The 17,570-nt window shown below is 33.2% G+C and overlaps 1 protein-coding gene across 5 annotated transcripts; it reads right to left on the bottom strand.

The window, feature by feature from the left end:
- Nucleotides 1-7,351: 7,351 nt before the first annotated feature.
- Nucleotides 7,352-17,187, bottom strand: LOC107004868 (uncharacterized GPI-anchored protein At1g61900-like). 5 transcript variants are annotated; one of them, XM_015203255.2, is made up of 8 exons: nucleotides 16,857-17,185; nucleotides 15,759-15,889; nucleotides 14,294-15,148; nucleotides 9,298-9,543; nucleotides 9,179-9,193; nucleotides 8,124-8,267; nucleotides 7,957-8,004; nucleotides 7,352-7,598 (listed from the first exon to the last, which is right to left on the bottom strand). In XM_015203255.2, the coding sequence occupies exons 2-8, from the start codon at nucleotides 15,790-15,792 to the stop codon at nucleotides 7,528-7,530; spliced, it is 1,413 nt and encodes a 470-aa protein (XP_015058741.1). In that variant the 5' UTR covers nucleotides 15,793-15,889; nucleotides 16,857-17,185; the 3' UTR covers nucleotides 7,352-7,527. The 5 variants fall into 5 exon arrangements, with proteins under 5 accessions (XP_015058741.1, XP_015058739.1, XP_015058740.1 ...); XM_015203253.2 differs by lacking the exon at nucleotides 15,759-15,889 and having other exon boundaries at nucleotides 16,857-17,186; XM_015203254.2 differs by lacking the exon at nucleotides 15,759-15,889 and having other exon boundaries at nucleotides 8,124-8,264.
- Nucleotides 17,188-17,570: the final 383 nt, after the last annotated feature.

The raw sequence follows: 17,570 nt of genomic DNA, 5'->3' as shown, positions 1-17,570 counted from the left end.
GAACATTTCTCCATTAGAAATTTTATTGTGACTAAGAGAGAATATACAACTAATATTTTTCTTAAAAGAAAGGGAAAAAACATTTGAATTAATGTTGAACATGGTGAATAAATAGATTTAAATTGTAACTTTGTAATAAATAATTAGTATTCGTGGTTTTCTTACTTGTATCAATCTTTCTACTTTATTATCATAAAATTAACCAAGAAAATAAACATTACTAGCAAACTAATAATCTTTGTGTATCTAAACTAGTTAGACAAAGATAATAAATCAAATCTTTTTACATCTCTTGACAATAATGAGATCCAATACTTTCATTATTAGATGAATTAATGAATCGGAGAAAACTAAAACAAGATTAAAAAAAAAGAAATAATTATTGAACATAGTGAATATTTAATGAACGAACATATAATAATTATCAAGGTTTGAGCCCAAAATAATTTTGAAAAGGAAAAAAAGAATCAAAAGATAGTAAATGGGGTGGGGGGGGGGAGGTTAGAAATAATAATTGAAAGATAGGCATAACGTAAAAAAAAATTAATTTTTAAGTTCTTTCATGAATGTACTTATTTTAAAAATCATGATGATCTTCTTAATATGACTAACTCAAGCAGATTTTAATTCTGAAGTGTACGAGATTTTGATTAAACTTTTAAAGTCTTTCCATTTTTCTTTCTTACAATTCCATAATATAATAGTTATGAGTCATTAAATATTTAATCGAGAATTAAATTTCTATCTTTTCTAAAACATATAGGTCTAAAACTACTCATGAATATAATTAAGGAATCACCTTAAATTATCATACTATTTAAGTCTCCCAATTGATAAATTTTCAAATTTATATTTTAGGACGTTATTTTTTTTAATTATTTGGAAGGCGGTCTACTTTTGTTGTATCAAATTGGTGGAAACTTCAATTAGGTTAAAGACATATATTTCAAATATGAGCTTGTGGTTTACTTTTCTTTTGTATTTTGTATCAATAATAAGAGGTATATTCAAAATTTTACAAAGATATCAATCCTAATAATGAAAAATATTTTGTCAGGATAAATCTGCAGCGCGAAAAAATAATTAGATTCTGCTAATTATTTTCATATGCATTTACCTAAAATTGTATGTTAGATATTATTGAATTTATTAGTTAAATTTGCAATTACAGTTACCGTTAAATGATCTTTTATGAACATGTCTCCTTTGTTCTAGTACTAATATGCAGGGGAGGAGCCACGTAGGCTCCAGGGTGTCCAATTGGACACTCTTCGTCGAAAAAAAATGTTATATATACGTAAAAAATTTTGATTTAATATTGGTATATATCAAAGTTGGACCCCCTAAAATAACTAAGTAAGACGCGGTGGAGTTGGCAATAGTTGGCGCATCCCTATGCTTTGCCCAGGTTCGATTTCCGCAGAGTGTTTCATTTTTCTTTAATTATTTTTTACTTCTTGAATTTAATTATTAAAATAGAAATGCTTAGTTTTAGCATAAACATTTAGTAGTGTGTTGGTCAATTGTGTCAAAAATTCCAGTGGAGACCCAAGGTCGAATCCCCTCCAACACTAATTATTTTTTTCCAATTAAAATTTAATACTTTTTCCTTGTGTATTTTCTTTCAGTTGAAATTAAATTAATTCCTTAAATTTTAATACCTTTTTCTTGTAAAATAAGATTTCCCTAAAAAAAATTAAAAAATTCTTATGGAATAAGGTTTTTTTTCTATAAATAGGAGACACAATTAGGGGTGTGCAAAAACCGAACCGATCAATAAACCGAACCGATAAAATGTTATTGGGTTATTGGGTTATTGGATTTTTAATGGGTTTAGAAAAAATAATTATTGGGTTATTGGGTCGGTTTCGGTTTTTCCTATTGGGTTATTGGGTAAACCGATAACCCAATAAGACAATAGTTATTTACTACTTTACCCTTCCTCAATATTAAATATACATAATTTAATACATAAATAGATTCAATATTAGCTTTTCAGGCTATGTGATTTTTTGGTTAGGAAATTGGTGAGAACTTTGTTGATTATCTGGTGGATCAAGCAACTGTTCAAGATTGTCTCATTGAAATATTTTATTTTAGTTTTAATTCTAGTTCGTAATTGTAGGAGATAGCTTTTGCAAGTTTGTGAATGTTAGTAATTTGATCAACATTCAAAGTTTTCTATTATGTTTTGGCGGTAAGTTGGTAACATGTAATTATAACATACGTACTATTATATATTATTTGATCGACATTTTCTTATTGGGTTAACCGAAACCGAACTGATAACATCAAAAACCGATAAACCGATAAATCGATAAAAAAATTCTTATTGGTTTGTTATTGGGTTAGCATATTTTAAAACCGAAAACCGATAAACCGAACCGATTATATGTAAAACCGAACCGAACCGAACCGACCGATGCACACCCCTAGACACAATGACCCAAATTATACAACCATATTATTAATAGAATCTCAATAATTCTTTTTTTTTTTTTCTTGTTCTTTTATTTTATAACAAAATAACCAACTTAATATTTTAGTTTCAAGTTTCAATGGACATGAGGAATTATTATAATAGAGTACCAAAAAAATGTTCGACTACTCTAAGTCAACCAAATAAAGAAACATAGATCAATTAGAGATGTTGTCACATTCTTCTAAAAAACATAGCATTGATTCAAAATCAGCTTACCGATTACATTATCGATGTACGCGATTTATAAAAGATTCTCTAATTTAGATGGACTTGGTGAACTTTCAAGAAAATTGATAGAGACAAAGAAAAACTTAACTTATCCATTTATATTTCGCTTAGTGAAAATTGCTTTGCTTTTTTCAGTGCTATTGCAACCGTCGAAAGAGCTTTCTCGGCAATGAAGTATATTAAAAATGACTTGCGAAACCGAACGGATGTTGAGTTTTAAGACGGTTGTATAGTTCCTTTTGTAGAAAAGAAAGTATTTCGTACTATTTCTAATGAGTCTGTTGTAAAAGCATTTCAGGATATGAAACCTCGTCGAGTACAATTGTAAAAATATTTTTGAATTATGTTTCCAATAGTAGTTTATTTTCTTTATGTTAGTTTTGAATTACACACTTATAATTCTATTAAAAATATTGTTATATTTAATTAAATATTGCTTAACATGATTATTTGTTTTGGTAGTTTAAATTATCATTTTATTTTTAAAAAATACTATTAAAAGTTTGGACACCCTTAATGAAATTCCTGGCTACGTCACTGCTAATATTGACTTGATTTTTGAAAATGCGTAAAAGTTGATTATGAAATAGTTATGGCGCCATTGGTTGCAGAGGAGATTGACTAATTTTTAATTCGTAGTTCATTTGATTTATAGTAAAATATGTAATAAAAATGTCGTAATCATTTTTAGTGTTTTAGGTAAGTGATAAATTTACTGAACGCAAGATCATTTTCTTTGTTTGATTGACTTTAAATATAATACTAATGTAGCTACGAATTAAATCATGTAAAAAAGTATTTCAATAAAAAGCATTATAGCACATCTAGAATATTCACAGACAAAACTATGATGTTTCTCCTAGATTGACTACCAAATCAATAATCTTGTAATATGCAATTCATTGCCAAGACTACTTTTAAGCTTCCATTGTCTTTGAAATTTCAATTAAGTTTAACCACTTTTGACACGGCAAAAGAAAAAGGCTGGATAAAGTTAATAATCAATTTACCAGAACATTTCATGAATTCATACATGGTAAATTAAATCTAAATTAACCTCTGCCATCAATTGGTCACAGTGTGCAAGATATTTTTTTTGAAGTTCATGACGTTCTTTGATAGTAACACAGCTAGTTGTTCTCTTCATCAATTCACTCTGCAAATCATATTCTAAGAAGATCTTTTTTCTTTAAAAATTCACTGTTTTTCCTGCTTTCTTGATCTTACAAAAAGTTGAAAATAGCACAACATGTGAAGGTGGTTATAAAACAAAGGACAAAAAAGAAGAAATGAAAAGGACATCGAATAGAAACTCACCTGAGAAGCTCTAGTTTAGGAGAATTCATTGGTAATTGATATCTTGAGAAACTTATGAATAAAGAGAGTAATTGATGTACAAACGAATTGAATGTGTTTCCTATTTATAGGTAGTTGTATATTTGTGCAAGCATACCAAACTGTAAATTTATTCAAGTGTAAGATTATCCAATTGCAAGCATATCTAAAAATTATGGAATGAATATCTTTACTATGGTTTGTTTATAATAATTTCATAATGTTTTATAAAAATATAATATTTGAATATCACAATATTTTGGAAAGTTAATAAATTTTATGAGATTAACATAGGGTAGAAAATGGTCAGAATTTGATTTTATTGCTCAATTTTAATGAGATGAATATAATTTGAATTCATTCTAAATAGGCTCTTGATCTTATATAACAAATAATTAAATTATATTAATTATTATTTAGAGGTTTATTATTTGATAGTTAATTTTCTAAATAAAAGCAGTCACGTAGATACTATGAGAGTCATTTTTAGTTATTTGAAAATCCAAGTATTAGATTAAAAAGATGACTTGTCAAATAATAACTAAAAACAATTTTTGATTGTGATGTTTACAACCTCAATAACTTTTTATAGGTACAAAAAATTTGTGTCTTTCCTTCTAGCAAATACAGTAAGCTTGATAAAGTTAAAAAATAGGATTTTTGACATTTCTTAGTTAGAAATCTTATTGTGACTAAGAGAGAGTATGCAACTAATGTTTTTCTTAAAAGAAATGTAAAAAACTTTTGAATTAATGTTGAACTTGGTGCATATATAGATTTAAATCGATAACTTGGTAATAAATAATTACTCTTTGTGATTTTCTTGTACTTTATTTTCATAAAATTAATTGAGAAAATCAAAATAACGAAAACGAGAGAATTAAAATTCTACAGTTAGCAAACTAAGAATCTGTGTGTATCTAAACTAGTTAGACAAAGATAATAAGTTAAATCTTTTTACATACTTCCATTATTAGATGAATTAATGAGTTGGAGAAAATTGAAACAAAATAAAGCAGAAATAATTATTGAACATAGTCAATTTTTAATGAGTGAATATATAATAATTTTAATGAACATAGTCAATGTTTGGACTTGTTGAAATCATCAATTCACCAATTCAAGGTGGTCGTGATCAAAAATTGACCATTGACAAACATAACTTTCTAAAGAAGCTAGAAATCCAACCAATGACTAGATTTACTCTCAAGCGCCTCTAGTCCATGCAAATTTTCCAACTAAGTAATAGATCATACTCCAAATCTACTCAAATTCAACCTCATTATCCTAGCATATTAACTAGGGTCAGAGTGGAAATCACTAGTATGATCACCTCGAGAATCACACTACCATTTCTATAAGTCACAAATGACATACAAAATCTATAGGAAGGATCAAATAGAATAAACATGCTTGATACTCAAAACGACCATAAGTGTCGTTACAATAGTAATGTAATTCCTAAATAAATCTGTGTTACCAAACACCCAATTTGTGTTTTTGTTTAAAAATAGGGGGAAAGGTCAAAATTACCCCTCAACTTTGTTGTATTGGTTGATTATACCCCTGTCATTAAAAGCAAGTTATTTTTACCCCTATCGTTAATAAACTTAACAAATATACACCTCCTTGGATCGAAAGCCCCAAATCAATTATATTATTCGATTTTAATTAAATTATCCAATTTTAACCCGACCTGATCCACTTAATCAAACCCTTTTTTTTTACCCAAATAAATTTTATTTTCCCATCACCATTGCCGCCGAACCTGCTAACAAATAGAAAGTCTCCGGTGGAAACCTTGGCATAACGTCTTAGAATCGCATTAAGACCAAGTTGACCATCAGGAATGGCGTCGTGGGCAGTGTGTCTTACTTTAATTCTTCCTTCTTTTTTTTTTTTGCTTCTTAACATGTTAACTTCTCAATCTCTTCCATTACTAATTGCCAATTTTTTATCTTACATGATTTATTCCATTAATGTTTGCCAATTCTTGATCTTACATGATTTCGATTTGTGTCTTACTTTGATTCGTCCTGCACAAATAACAAATTACTCCCTCCGCTTCAAAAGGAATGATCTTTTTTTTTTTTTTTGGAAACATTTTAATTTCAACTTCCACGTGGCATGTTTAAGGCCACAAGATCAAAGGGCGATTTTGTACGTTTGATTTAACTTTAATTTAGGATCACAAAATTTTAAAGTCTTCTTTATATTCTTAAACTTCGTGTTATGTCAAATCAGGTCATTCTTTGTAAAACAGAGGGAGTAACACATTTGTTGAAAGAGCTTCTTTACACGTTCTACCTTTCATGTTGAATGTTCGTTGAGTTACTTGTTTCAAATCTTGAGATTTGATGAACAATAAGAAAAATGATGTTTGGTGTTTTCGGCGATGGTGGGGAAGGAGATTTTGGAGAGGGCGGTGGTTTTGGTGGTGGTGGAAAAAATTGATTTGGGTAAAACAATAGGTTATATTATTAAGTGGTTAGGATCGAATTAAAATTGGGTACTTAAAGTAAAATAGGACAATTTTAATTGAGTTGAGGCTTTCCATCCAAGAAGGAAAATATTTGTTAAGTTTATTGACGACATTGGTAAAAATAACTTGCTTTTAACGATAGGAGTATAATTAACCAATAAAACAAAATTGATGGGTAATTTTGACCCTTTTCCCTAAAAATAAACTGCATTGAGTATATTTTGTGTTTATATATGTTCCATCTGTAAACAAGTATAAGCCAAAACAACAGGTGATTAACACTCAAAAGTCTCAATTCTGAAATGTATTATTAAAATTAAATTAGTTTTAGCATCTTGAATAGTAATTAGTATTTCTAGCAGACAGCAAAGTATAATTTACATTTCTGTTATTTGATACTTAAATCTTAATAGACTCGGTTTGTTAATCCCTTCTTGATTAATTTCTTTCTGCTGGTGTAATCTTCATAGACTCTGTTCATAGGTTTATAGGTCCGTCTCGCAATTGGAAGTATCTCAGGTAATGGTCCGTTGGAGAACCCTGGCATAGCATATCCCATCACCATGTGCAGGTTCAGACTTTATTGGTTAAAGTTGAACCTATTCCGCAATCGCAACACCTACTATATCTACACACCTACTGAATGGTTGTCTACATCTCATTGCTTTTCAGCTTTCACCTTACATATCTTGATGGTTCTTGACATCAGTCATTCAATTACCAATATATTCCACGCGGTTTCATACTATACATGAAAGTTCCTAAAAGACAACACAGCCAAACTTGGGGGAAGAATTCGGGGATACGAGAGATTTTGTTTAGAGTTTACTGGAAAATAATGCAATGGCAGAAGAATAAATTGCACATTGCATGCAATTTTTAGGCAATTGTAGTCAAAAAGCATGAACCGGTAAGCAAAAACCAGCAGCTATACATAAGGAAGCTCAAAATATATACATGTGATCTGGTCATTCAGTGTCTGTCTTCCTATGGACTCTATTCAGTACAACAATGTCGAAACAAAAATCAAAATAGTGGACAAAAGGACATGAACTCCATCCAGGTGACAGCCTGCAATCATGGCAACAACACATGTATCATATTTCAACTCAAAATGAAGAGATTGGTTCCTACAAAGAGGTTAAAAAAAACTCTCTAGTCAATCTTTGAGCCACCATAAGATAATGAAATAGTTACACACCATCTGCAAACCCCTCCTTCCCTCCCTCGCGATAGGATACAAGGGTATCCAATGGCTAGTACTCACTCTCCAAGGAAAAATGAGAACTACGGTCATGGTGTCGAACAGGAAGAACACCACCAATACCACCCTTCCTCCCTTAACACACGCGCATGCGAGAGAAGTAAAATGAAAAAGCAATCAACAATGAATAGCATAAGAAAAAGATAGGAACTGAAAGATACTCACCAGAACTACCCAATGTTTGTGATGTTGGTAAAGCTGGCAAAGACATCTCTGCAAATGAATGAAAATCAGTAAAAGATAGTATTTAGCCAGTACACCAAAGAATTATTCTAAAACTTTTACGGAATCTCTAGAATCAATTTAAAGATGGACAACTGTCAGTAAGTTACCAGGAGCACAAAGAGACAAGGATGTGACCGACGATGATGAAGGCCACGGAGCAGCAATATTGTCATTTAAGTCGCAAGTAAAACTGAACCCGGTTGAATTGTCATATACCAGATCTGCAGGTAAGCTTCGAAGCAAGCAACCTGCTTCATTAATTTGACAACTTAATTAGTATAAACTAGACCAAGAATATCTTAAACGTTCTCACTATGGGAACACAATATCTTTTGGTCATGGTAAACACTTTCCATCAACAAAATGCTATGTGTAGTAACATGCCCGTTCTGCATAAATCTTAAGCCAACAGAGAAACTTCAAATTGTTCTCATTAGTCATTAACCACAGATATAAACATAGTTACATAACCTTTTAAGTTCTCATGACCATATATATGCAATCATTGCATAATCGGAACTTCTGATACCAAGGGGCATGTACACAACTAAGCATAGAATAGATAAGGAAATGGCTTTGCTGATTTAATGGCCATCGTTCAGATAAGGAAAACGACACTTTGATATCATGAATAAGACACTTAAAAATTTTAACCTGATTAGAGTAGAATCCATTCTGTTAGGCCAATTCAATCTGGTCACTTGTTCCCACCCCCACCTCCACCCCCTCCCGCCAAACAGAATAGATGAGAACAATAAGCAAACATTTCATAGAATTTATCAGTAGTGCATGTCAACTGTCTTTGCTAATGTTAGACGAAAAGCAGTACTGGGCACATGAGAGGAAGTATTATCAAACTGTACGAGACACGAGATTTCATAAGATATTTTCAATACCAATAAGAAAGATGAAAGGGCAAATTCTGCATCCAGTACTTGAAACTACTATTTCTCGACCTAAAATTGCATGTTATTGCAGACAATTCTGAAGCAAGATTTAAGCTTGATGGACACCCTGCCAACAAGTTTTTTTTTCAATTGGTAATACCCAGACAATACTTCTTAACAATAAATTACAGTTAAAATTCAACTATAGCTCAGTACTGTATAATTACACAACGTGAATCAACTTCCAAGCTCAGTCTCTGAAAGAGAATTTGTACCTTCTTGCCCATACGCTGCTCCACCACGGCATACAAAAGCCAGGCAAAAGGAACACAAATGTCAGCTCCAAGAAACAAGAAACATGGATAAATGGACAAATCACAAAATGAATAATCACCTTGAAGACTAAAATCCTTCAGGTCAACATCACAAAGCTCATAAACATTTGTCATGACTCCAGCCTTCTGTAACATATAACCAAATACAGCAGCACATATAATTGCTTGCCTATTAGTGATCAACATTTGCTTCTGTATCCCCGTGATGTAGGCATTTAACGAGCTACAACATGAAGGACTGGGAGCAGCTAAATTTCTGCATGCATTGATCACTTCTGATGGCTGCTTGAAGTCCAGGGGACAAGCTACATCCAAAAGACAAAAGCTTAAGAATAAGCCTCTAAAGTTTGGTAAACAAGCTACATCCAAAAGACAAAAGCTTAAGAATAAGCCTCTAAAGTTTGGTAAACATACTTTAGAATGTATAGCTCTTGGGCATAATAAAGGAACACACTGCTGAGTTTATCCTTCTCACTTTACTTAGGGAAGAGATGAAAATATCATAAAAGTTGACAGCTTCAAATTTCTATCTCAAGGATAATTCCAATTCAAGGACTACATACAACTTCAATACACTAATAAAAGATGCACCTATTCAGATGCATTTAGTGCTTTACGTCTTAACAATCTAACTGGATTTTTCCGTGTATCCAGCATAATTGGATCACATTGTAGCAAATAAAGCTCAAACTTAGAATAGAAAAACAACAAATACATCTACTAAAGCTTAAAACTTAAGATAGAGAATAGACAAGGAAATAAAACTGACACTTTTTTATAATCTAGAAATATTTGAAGGCCAACTGGCTCATATTGTGGAACTCAGATAATAATGGGGTTCCAAAATACCCTTCTTTACTTAAATACAAACTTTTCGACCGCTGCAGGGTTTGAAATCATGAAGAGCGGAAAACCACGTGGTTGTGATCATGGAACTAGAACTCTGCGCTGGCTCTATTTCCAATCCACCATTTTTAGCCCTCAAGCATTAATGTGGTTGCCCAGAAAAAGAAACTAATTACATTCCACGTCCTGTCAACCAGGTTTGGAAGCAGCAAATAATAGGGGTTTTCATATAGTTTCTTATGAAAAAAGTAGTCTAAATCTAAAGTATGACTCCCTCTTAATAACCAGGCCGGCTCTTATCATTGAACCAAAACCCCGGTGGCACAAAAAGCAAAACTAACTTATGAATGGCAGATGGTAACTATCAGAAACCTTGTGAATATTCTACAACACATGCAAATAAATATAGTAGGTGGCTTAATTTACTACTCCTATTGTAATACATATTGATTTCATTTCCTATTTAAAACATTTTTCAAACAATGTAAATATGGTTATTTATTTGTACTCGAGCCAAGGGTCCTCTTTCTACCTCCACAAGGTAATAAGGTATGTGTACACTCTACCCTCACCAAAGCCAATTGTGGAATTTCAGTGGGTATGTTGTTGTAAAATATGATTATTTAATCACCAATAGCTTGATGGAAATGAAGTCAATTTCTCTCTTATTTTCTCTTCTGCTTCACATGATATCAAAGCCTGATTAACGCCAGCAACACATAAAAAAATGAAAATTCCATTGACGTAATTTTTCCATTGACTTTCTAGGGTTGTTTTGCGTCACACCCTTTTTCTTCAATGTTGAGTGAAAACTAATACCATTAGTGTTCTCCACCCCTGGGCGAGCAAACCCTAGTCAATCACTCCAGCAGTTGACTTGACATACTGTCAAAACAATCTGCCCGGCGAGCACATCTGCTCCATGCGCCGACGCGTTCAAGCTCCTCTGACCATTTTCAACTTGCTTCGTTTTGCAGTGGGTTTCCTGGTCTTTCCGAGGCTACCTATATAAGTAACTCCTGATTCCGATCACTTTTTGGTAACCAAATTTGTTTTTCCGATGAATGCTTCCAATTTTTTCAGTATTCTGGTCAATTGAGGGACTTCTTGGGCGATGAGGTTGCTCAATCCAAATTAAGTATTTTCAATTCACAAAGTATGGCACTTAATATACTTAAGAATGGGAAGACAAATTTTAGACTTATTGATACTCTGATGGATCCAAAATGCTAAGCTCTTACCAAGTCAAGGTAGCCTATTGATCCTAGAAGATATATATATAGGAAGTTGGTAGAAAACTTAGATATATCACTATGACTTGACCTGAAATTGACTTCCGTTAGTGTTGTAAGTCAGTTCTTGGATTAAGATTCTCCTTGTGACGGTCATTAGAATGCAATTAAAAATCTGCTTCCCGGAACGGATTACTTTGCGAAGACCAAGGACATAAGAAAATTATTGAATATACAAATGCAGATTAGGCAGAATCCCTCTGCCAAACGATTGACTTCCGGACAATGTGTTCTAGTTTGGAGAAATTTGGTCTTTAGAAAAAAAAAATGTGACTGCTAGATCTAGTGTAGAGGCCGAATATCAAGCTGTGGCAGTGGGTACATGTGAGAACTTGTATGGATCAAGCAACTGTTAAACAGTTAAAGAGTTAACATTTGGAGCAAAAAATGAAACTTATGTGAGATAATGAGGTTGCACTTTACATTGCATTGAATCCACTATTTCACAAGAGGACCAAACACATAAAGATTGATAGTTATATTGACAGAGCAGAGAGAGAAGGTACTTTCAGGAGACATCATCACGAAGTTCATGCATCCAAATGATTAGTTTGCAAACATATTCATTAAGTTCACAGACGATCACAGAACAAGTTATACATGCAACAAGCTTGGTACATATAATTCATATGCACCATCTTGAAGGGGAGTCCTAAAATCCTCATGAATATTCTAAAATATATGTCAATATAGTAGGTGGTTTAATTAACTCTTCTCGTAATTAGGCATTGATTTAGTTTGGTTTTTAGAACATGTAGGCATAAATATTTATTGAAAACATCATTTCTACTTCCAAGGCAGGGGTAAAATCTTTGTACTCTCATTCCTCTACAGACCTCACTTAGTGGTATTATACAGGATATGTTGTTATTGTAAACATAGTTATTTAAACCCCCAATATCTTTTATTTTCTCTCACTTCTGTGCAGATTATGATCCACTGGCGACCATTGTCAACTCAACACGACATTGGCACAAAAGAAGTGTAGATGTTTCCGGCAGGCCCTCAACTTGATAAAAGTGCAATCAAAGAAAGATTGTAAAGAAAACAACAGGATAAACAAAGCAAATGAAGCAGAAGGTGGTAACAAGAAATAAGAATAACGTGCTACGTGAATACCAACTAATACTGCTGAATAATGAGAAGATGAGACTAGCCTTTACCTCTCCCACATAAGTATGACAACCCTCTACTACCTACTACCCTTCTACTCTAATCATCTACCTCTTCCACATGAAAGCACAACAACACTCAACTACCTACAACTCCTCTACTCTAGTCTTTGACATTCATATCTAAGGTCATGTCCGCAATAAGCTGAAAATACATCATGTCTTTCTAACCTTCTTCCTCCCATTCTTCTATGGCCTACCTATACCTCCGCTAAAACTTGTTATAACCAACCTCGCACACCTCCCTATTGGTGCATTAGAGCACCTCTCACATGCCCGAATCATCTCAACCTAGATTCCCTCATCTTGTTTGTCATGGAGGTCACTCTCACCTTGCCTTGTATAACTTCGTTCTTACCATATATCTCCTAATATGCCCATAAATCAATCTTTGTCACATTCATATTCTGAACATGTGTGTTCAGACTGGCCAAGAATCTACCCCATACAATAATGCAGGTCTAAACCCCTAACCTGTAGAACTTACCGTAAGTTTTGGTAACACATTCTTATCACACAATACCTCGAACACGAGCCTCCATTCTACCCACCCCACTCAAATACCATGTGCGGCATCATCATCAATCTCCCCGTTCCTTGAATTGTAGCTCCAAGATACTTTAAACTTCCTCTCTTAGGTATGACTTGTGTATCGATCTTCACTTCCACCTTTGCTTCAAAAGTTGTCACTGAACTTGCACTCTAGGTACTATGTTTTAGTCTTGCTAGACCTGAAACCTTTATATTCTAGGGTCTGTCTCCAAAATTATATATAGTCGAATGATTTTCATAACAAATCTAGACACATTAAAAGCTTGATATTGTAACCACAAGAACCTATCGAAACATTACATGTTTGATAATGCAACCATAATGCATATATCAAGACACTCAATTTTCATTTAATTGGTCAACCAAAGATTTACCCAACACTTATTTAGTTAAAATTTTGGTGTTGTAAGGCTCCAACCAAATACCATTTTTTACACTATTTTACTGTGTGAATAATGTCACACCAAATATGGTGTTACACTATTCATCCACACTAAATCACTTTTTCAATATTTTAATATCATTTTCATTATACAGAACTTTTAATTTTTGAGAATGAAAATTAGAACTTTTGATTTAACATTTTATAAATTGTATACTTTTAATTAAGTCCCTTGTATACTTAATAATTTTTTATGTACTATTCTATATTATTAATTTTAGATCTTAAAGTTGGTGCATATAAATAAACTTATGAATGTAAGATTTTCTAAAATAACATGTGATTTTACTTTATATTACCTTCACAAAAACAAAAAAAATACATATATAATAGAAGAAAGAATTTTTATTATAAAATAAGATAAGGTGGAATGACCTGGATCTCCCAGTACTATAAATTAAGCAAGCTAACTATAAAATTGACCATCTTCATCATCGTAAATTGAGCAAACTAACTGTAAAATTGATCATCTTCACCATCCTAAATTAAGCACAAGGCTTTGATTTGGGCCATTTGGCAAACAAAATCAAGAAGAAAAGTTATCAATACTCTGGATAAAGACCACAAGATTTGAGTTCAAATCCCTTTCTGACCTTAATTGCAGTCGTGAAGAAAACAAATAAGAGAACAGTGAAGGTTTTATGTAGCATGGAGAACAGAAGAGTAGCAATGGGAGAAAGGTGCTTTATGAAACTAAAAGAAACAAAAGCACTTCTTAGTAAAAAGTTCCTTATTATGCTAAAGTACTTACCTTTGTTGACTTTGCAGGAAGACAACAACCGAAATGCATTATTGGCATCCACAAACCTTAGTTTCCTAGCAATCCATGAATAGACCACTCCCTTACAATCATTAAGGGTATCAATTTCAGTAGGTGCTTCAACTATGTTTTTGTTATCACTGAGAGTCATTTTTATCCCTGATATCTGAAGTGCAGCCTCTGAAATTGCAGGCTGGCAAAAAGGTCTGCAGCACTCTTTCAGCGGATCAACTGTGCTGCAAGAATCTAACAGTTTGCTTGTATTTACAGCTTTCTCAAAAGTACTGATGTCCTTCACGGGGCAAGACCCACCAGTCAGATTAGAAGACTTTACAGAACACATGCTAGATAATGAGCTGTTTGCTCCTCTGCTGGCTAGTATACTGATGATATCTTTAAAACAATCATCAGCCACCGCATTTTGTAAAACTAAAGTATCGGAATGGTTGCTGTAAAATCCCTGGAATATGTGGAGTAAGCTATTAAACTGTGGGCAGCATATTACGTTCCCTACAACTGTTGACAAAGATTGAGTACAATCAGATGCTGTTTTCGCTGTGATGCTTGAAATCACTGAAAAATTTACAGGGCATCTTCCAGTCAAGACAGGGTCATATGTCTTTGGGAAGGAAGGGTACATTGGTGGCATTGGTTCTCCATGAAAAGGATAATGAGGGATCATAGTTGGTGATATTTCAATTGGCTGAAAATTTGCACTGTTAGGTGAGCTAGGTAGTTCAGATGTGGAAGAAATATGCCCAGGTTTAGGTAACAGAGAAAGAGCCACTACATTCTGATAGCTACACAACCAGAGAGCAATTACTAGCAGCAGGTGGCAAAAAGAACCTGCAATATAAGAAAAGTCTGCATCTCAGCAAACACTCACAATTTATGGCCTGGATGGAGATGGCTAAATGCACATAACTGTACAAGAGTTCAGCAATATCACCTAATACTTGTAAGTGGTTATTTCAGGCAGTAAATGCAGGTCAATACCAAGTAGCTTAAAACTTGGGAAAAGATCATGACAATGAAACATGTAATTTTGATACGAGGCAAAGAAAATTAACTTTGTCATTTGCTATGCAGTAACAGAAAATATACTGGCTGACACTGGAGGAATGGTGTAGGCCCACCTCCAAACAACCAGGGGTCTTTACCATATCCAGAAAAAAAATACGAAGGTACCATCAGGCAGAAAACAAGGAACTAACAAGTTGTAGACCACCAAGTAACTTTCTCTACAGCTGTTTATTTAACCATGAACTTATAAAACAAAAAACTAAAACACCTACGGTGCCATTTTTTGGGAAATAAAACAGAAAGCCCAAGAAAAGCAAGCCAGGTGGATTTTAGGTGAGAAGTGGAGATCAAAGTGCAAAATTTTATGTTTCCCAATCTCCTACCAGATAAAGGAAAGTCTAGCATAAGAACTTTCATGAACCCAGTGCTTTACCCTTGAGACGACTGACAATCTTTACACAAGTCATGACTCCACTAACCCTCCGGCAACATGGGGACTTGCAACAGGAACACTGATGGTACACCAATTGAGCTGATCACATAAGTACTAAGATGTGCCAATACCTACACCAGATCCAACCATGGGTTAACACAGAACAGATAATGCAACACTATAAAATCCAAAACCGCCTTATAAAGCAAACGGAAATTCATATATAAGATTGGATCTTATTTCTAAGAAAGAGGTACTACAACAAAGAGGGGCATAACATCCTTTGTATCATCCAGAAGGCAGTCCAAATGTATCATCTCTTGTTGGAGAAGCACTAAGTAAACATATAGCTAGGCACAACTCATAAATCAAGAAAAATGCAAGCTTAATAACCATTTGCAAAGTAGACAACTGATAATCTTGCAAGGTAATCTAGGGTAAGGTCGTAAGGGACCTTAGCAGATTAAATGCAGGATCTTGCTTCTTATAACCTAAGCAACTCTCATCCATAGAATCAAAGGAAAAAATTGCAGTAAGATGTCCTAAATTGCCTCTCTTTCATACTTGTCACACCCTAGTTTGCCACTTGAAAGAACTGAAAAGAAATGGAGCTTCAAATCCACTCATTCCCAAACCTTAAAATTTTCTAGCTCACCATTGGAAAGATAATAATGATACAGAAACATTTCATATTTACATATAGCATCCTCCAATAATTTATTGAGATATCCTACTGTCTTAATTATCCTAATCAAAGTGTAGGATCATGAACTGAGTAGAGGATAAAAGGCATTTCATACATTGAACTTATTCATTCTTCCTTAATAAGAAAAAGAATTGCTTTTCATAAAAAAAAGTTACAGATAGAAACTAAAAAGAAACAGCAATAAACCCTAATCTTTCTTTCCACATACATCTGGAAAAACACACACAGAGAACACTTTGTCAAACACAAACTTCAAAACCCAAGAGCTAAACAACCAGAAAATCCCAAACAAAAAAAAAAGAAAAATGTAGCTAAAATCAGTAAGATCTCAAGAGCTAAACCAATATAAGCAAATCCATTTGGGTAGTCAAATGAAAATGATAAGGATGCACCTGAAGTGAAAACCCAGTAAAGAACAGAAAGTTTTTTGATCATTTGTCATTTAAGAATGACAAAAGTTCAAGAAAATCAACAAGCAAAGATCATTTTCTAAGTTAAAATCAACCCACAAAATGGGGTTCTTGATTTCACTATATTGAGCAGGCTTGTGAAGTGGGTATACTATATGTCTGAGAAAATGTAAAAAATCGTCCTCCAATGATCAGAGAAAAGGGGGAAAAGGTGTCGAACTCAATGATGGATAAAGTGGGCCGCTGCGGCTTGAGGGTGTCTGGGTAGGTAAGGGGGAACGGGGTGTTTATGTTACGTTCCTCTTTTGCCCGTTGTATAGTGTAAGAATCCATTAATTAAGTTGAAGTTAAAGTTTTCGTGCATTTAGTACGGAGAATTTTTTAAGTTAAATTTGTATTTGTGGATCATACGATCGAAAAGACGAATCACCATTGTAAATTTCAGTCATTTATTGGTAAAATTATGAGTAACTAGCTTCATGTCCATAGATGGTAAATATTTCACCATTCATTTGATATTCTCGCAAAATATTATGTAACACTAATTTTGACAATTATCATTTGCATGTCAATATCATAATGATTCATGCCTTGTTTTAGTATTCTAAATCTACTTTTTCAATCACATTGCGTAGAAATGAATGTCTATAGTTAAACAATTCTTTGGTACTCTATATATATATATATATATATATA

Source organism: Solanum pennellii, chromosome 11 (assembly GCF_001406875.1).
Source record: "Solanum pennellii chromosome 11, SPENNV200".
NCBI classification, from domain to species: domain Eukaryota; kingdom Viridiplantae; phylum Streptophyta; class Magnoliopsida; order Solanales; family Solanaceae; genus Solanum; species Solanum pennellii.
This window is presented reverse-complemented; position numbering and strand designations above follow the sequence as displayed.

Excerpts from the sequence above, each read along its gene's own strand:
- LOC107004868 (XM_015203253.2), bottom strand. The coding sequence starts at position 16,899 with ATGATCAAAAAACTTTCTGTTCTTTACTGGGTTTTCACTTCAG. Across the intron at positions 15,149-16,856 it reads TTACTGGGTTTTCACTTCAG|GTTCTTTTTGCCACCTGCTG; the intron begins GTGCATCCTTAT and ends CTTATATTGCAG. Across the intron at positions 7,599-7,956 it reads ACAAACATTGGGTAGTTCTG|GCTGTCACCTGGATGGAGTT; the intron begins GTGAGTATCTTT and ends CCATGATTGCAG.